At 40.9% G+C, this 1,713-nt stretch overlaps 1 protein-coding gene across 1 annotated transcript; it reads left to right on the top strand.

Annotated features, from left to right (window-relative positions):
• Positions 1 to 3: 3 nt before the first annotated feature.
• LOC111648705 (myosin-binding protein C, fast-type-like) lies at positions 4 to 768 on the top strand (the record flags this gene model as incomplete). Its single annotated transcript, XM_023398456.2, has 2 exons — positions 4 to 178; positions 291 to 768. Coding segments are annotated over 2 exons (507 nt in total), but the record flags the coding sequence as incomplete, so codon positions are not given.
• Positions 769 to 1,713: the final 945 nt, after the last annotated feature.

Below are 1,713 nucleotides of genomic sequence, written 5' to 3'. Positions count from 1 at the left end.
GTGGCAAAGGTCATGTGGTTCAGGGGGGCGGAGATCGTCACCCCGAGCCCTAAATATGAAATTATTGACGATGGAAAGAAACACATGCTGATCATAAACAGCTGTGAGTTTGACGATGAGGCTCAGTACACCATCGAAGTGTTGGGCCAGAAATCGGCCGCTCAGCTGGTGGTGGAAGGTAAGTGGCAGCTTCATGTTGCTCATGTTCTCTCTGTGTCGTCATTTGATGTTTGTGGCTTTAAAGTGGCACCAACCGGCCTGTCTGTGTGCACTGACCTCATGTATTCCAGGCATGAGGCTGAAATTTGTCCAGCAGCTTCAGGACCAAACAGTCAAAGAAGGTAAAACGGCTCGGTTTGAGCTGGAGCTGACTCACGAGAACGTGCCGGTGGTTTGGTACCGAAACGAAGTCAAACTCCACGTGAGCCGCACAGTGCTCACGCACGTGGAAGGAAAGAGACACACTCTAGAAATGAGGACGTTGTCTCTAGATGATACCTGCCAGATTAAGGCAGAGGCCAAAGGAATTTACTCGATGGCCAAACTGACTGTGATAGGTAACAACACACTTTCCTTTCCTTTGTCTTTGATCTTAGCTCTGCACAGTGTGTCGATCAGCTGATGCTGGGCAGTAATATCATTAACAAGTTCATATGTAAAATATATAAATGTCTTTGACGGGATTTTTGTTTTTAAGAACAGTTGAATTAGTTAGTTTATTAAGTTTATTTCAGTTTATTTTCTTTATGAATGAAAACTGTTGTTCTGAAAATCAGAAATAAATACAGACGATTTCCAAACACACAACTTCCACAATTCACACATTAACATTTTCATTACTGATGAATTTGACTGTTTCCACGCCTTTTTCATTTTAGTCTATAAAGTGATAAAAAGAATGAGAATAAGACCAAGCTGCAATAAAGCAGAATTATATTATAATACAAGAATAATAAAAGTATTAAAATGACAATGATCAGTTTTCAGTGTCCTGTCTGTTCAGTTCTCTGCCTCTGTGCTGAACATTAGACTCTAAACCCTGCGTCTGTATTTACCTGAAACTGACTGACTCCTGGTCCTGGATCTGTTCCAGAGGGCGACCCCATCTTCGTGGTGAAGCTGCAGGACTACACCGCCACAGAGAAGGACGAGGTGACCCTGGACTGTGAACTGAGCAAAGATGTCCCCGTCGTCTGGTACCACGAAGAGACGGAGATCATCGCCTCCAAGATGGTGGTCATGAGGTGCGAGGGCACACGCAGGTCTTTGGTCCTGAAGAAGGTGGAGCAGAGCGATAAAGGGAAATACGTATGTGACTGTGGAACAGACAAGACCTCAGCCAACATCAATATTGAAGGTAAACATGGTGAAACCATCAGGTTTATTCTAGAGAAACTATCTATTGAAATCTGCAGAACAGACAGACCTGGACTGAAGAACGAGAGAAGAGGACAAACATCAGTTCTGAGGTTGATAAGTCATAATTTAAGAAAATGTCTCATTTTAGGAAAGAGAAAGAAAATGTAAACATAAAAACACGTGTTCAACAAATGTGGCTTTTTTCTTTTTAGTATTTTCACGTCTGTTTTCTTCTGTGGAGGTCTTTCTTATTTCCTTTTTATGTCTTGTATGATAAAAACAGGTGTGAGAAAGTCAGAATTATATGTATATACATATATATAATATATATATTTATATATATATATATATATA

Source organism: Seriola lalandi, unplaced genomic scaffold (assembly GCF_002814215.2).
Source record: "Seriola lalandi dorsalis isolate HSWRI2012SDOR001 ecotype SW California unplaced genomic scaffold, Sedor1 jcf7180002046547, whole genome shotgun sequence".
In the NCBI taxonomy this organism is placed as follows: Eukaryota; Metazoa; Chordata; class Actinopteri; order Carangiformes; family Carangidae; genus Seriola; species Seriola lalandi.
Note: the sequence above shows the minus strand (reverse complement) of the source record. Positions and strands in the feature narration are given on the sequence as shown.